General features: G+C 65.7%; 1 protein-coding gene across 1 annotated transcript in view; it reads right to left on the reverse strand.

Moving 5' to 3' along the window:
- TLX1 (T-cell leukemia homeobox 1) overlaps positions 1-1,136 on the reverse strand; it is a 7,818-nt gene that overhangs the window by 4,784 nt on the left and 1,898 nt on the right. Inside the window, exon 2 of the mRNA XM_009277814.1 lies at positions 776-977. Within this exon, the coding sequence (XP_009276089.1) occupies positions 776-977 (202 nt within the window). The remainder of the gene's footprint in view (positions 1-775; positions 978-1,136) is intronic.

Here is a 1,136-nt window from a genome sequence, read left to right on the forward strand (position 1 = left end):
CGAGCTCCGGCCCCTCCGGGGCTCGCCACCGCCCAGGGCGCGCCCCGCCGGGCCGGGCCAGACCGGGGGCTCCCGCACGCCGCTGCCGGGGAAAGAGCCGCTGGAGCCGCTGCACCCACCGGGCCCCCGGTGATACCGCCTGCATCCGGCGCACCGTGCACACGCGTATGCACACATGCATTCATCCACATTGCATACGTGCACACCTACTTGCACGTACACCCAGTGTGCTCGCACGGCATGCACACACACACAGAATGCACGCTGCCTGCACGCACGGTGAACACGCATCCATATGCACGTCTGGCTTGCACGCACACCCACGTGTATGTTCACACACAGGCACACACACATACACAGTGCATGTGTGCACACCCATGTGCACAGAGCCTTCACGCAAAAGCATTCGCAGGCACTGTGCAGAGTTATACGCACGTGCCGTGCTTGCACGCACACCCGCAGGTGTGCACACACTCACACTGCATGCACACACAAGCACAAGCATGTGCGCACACGGCGTACACACACTTCACACTCATATCCACAGGCGCTGCGCGCACACACACGGCTGTGCATGCACACGTGCACTCCCACACATGTATACACGCACATTCACATGCACACACACGCGTGACCCACCCACGCGTGCACTAGCAGGGCTCGCACCCCCACGTGCAGCCAACGGCCCTGGCAGAGCTGGTGGCAGCTGGGCCTGCTCCCCCAGGGCTGCCCCAGCCCCTGCCCCCTGGGTCCGCCGAGCCCCCCAGCCCCTCACCTCCACTTGGTGCGCCGGTTCTGGAACCAGGTCTTCACCTGGGCGTCCGTCATCTTGAGGGCCTTGGCCAGGGCAGCGCGCTCGGCCGAGGCCAGGTACTTCTGCCGGTGGAAGCGCTTCTCCAGCTCGCAGATCTGCAGGCGGGTGAAGGAGGTGCGCGGCTTCTTCTTCTTGGGGGGCGTGCGGTTCTGGTAGGGGTGACCTATACGGCGTGTTACAGTGAGGGGTGAGAGGGCCACTGGGGGGGACACGGGAGGAGGGGGGATGAGAGGCAAAGAAGCAAGCAGCGACACATCAGCAGAGGGGCTCCGGCTCCCGGGCGCTGGGCTGGGGACCCCCCCGCTGCGAAGCGGCCGCTTCC

Source organism: Aptenodytes forsteri, unplaced genomic scaffold, assembly GCF_000699145.1.
Source record: "Aptenodytes forsteri isolate BGI_AS27 unplaced genomic scaffold, ASM69914v1 Scaffold15, whole genome shotgun sequence".
Taxonomy (NCBI): Eukaryota; Metazoa; Chordata; class Aves; order Sphenisciformes; family Spheniscidae; genus Aptenodytes; species Aptenodytes forsteri.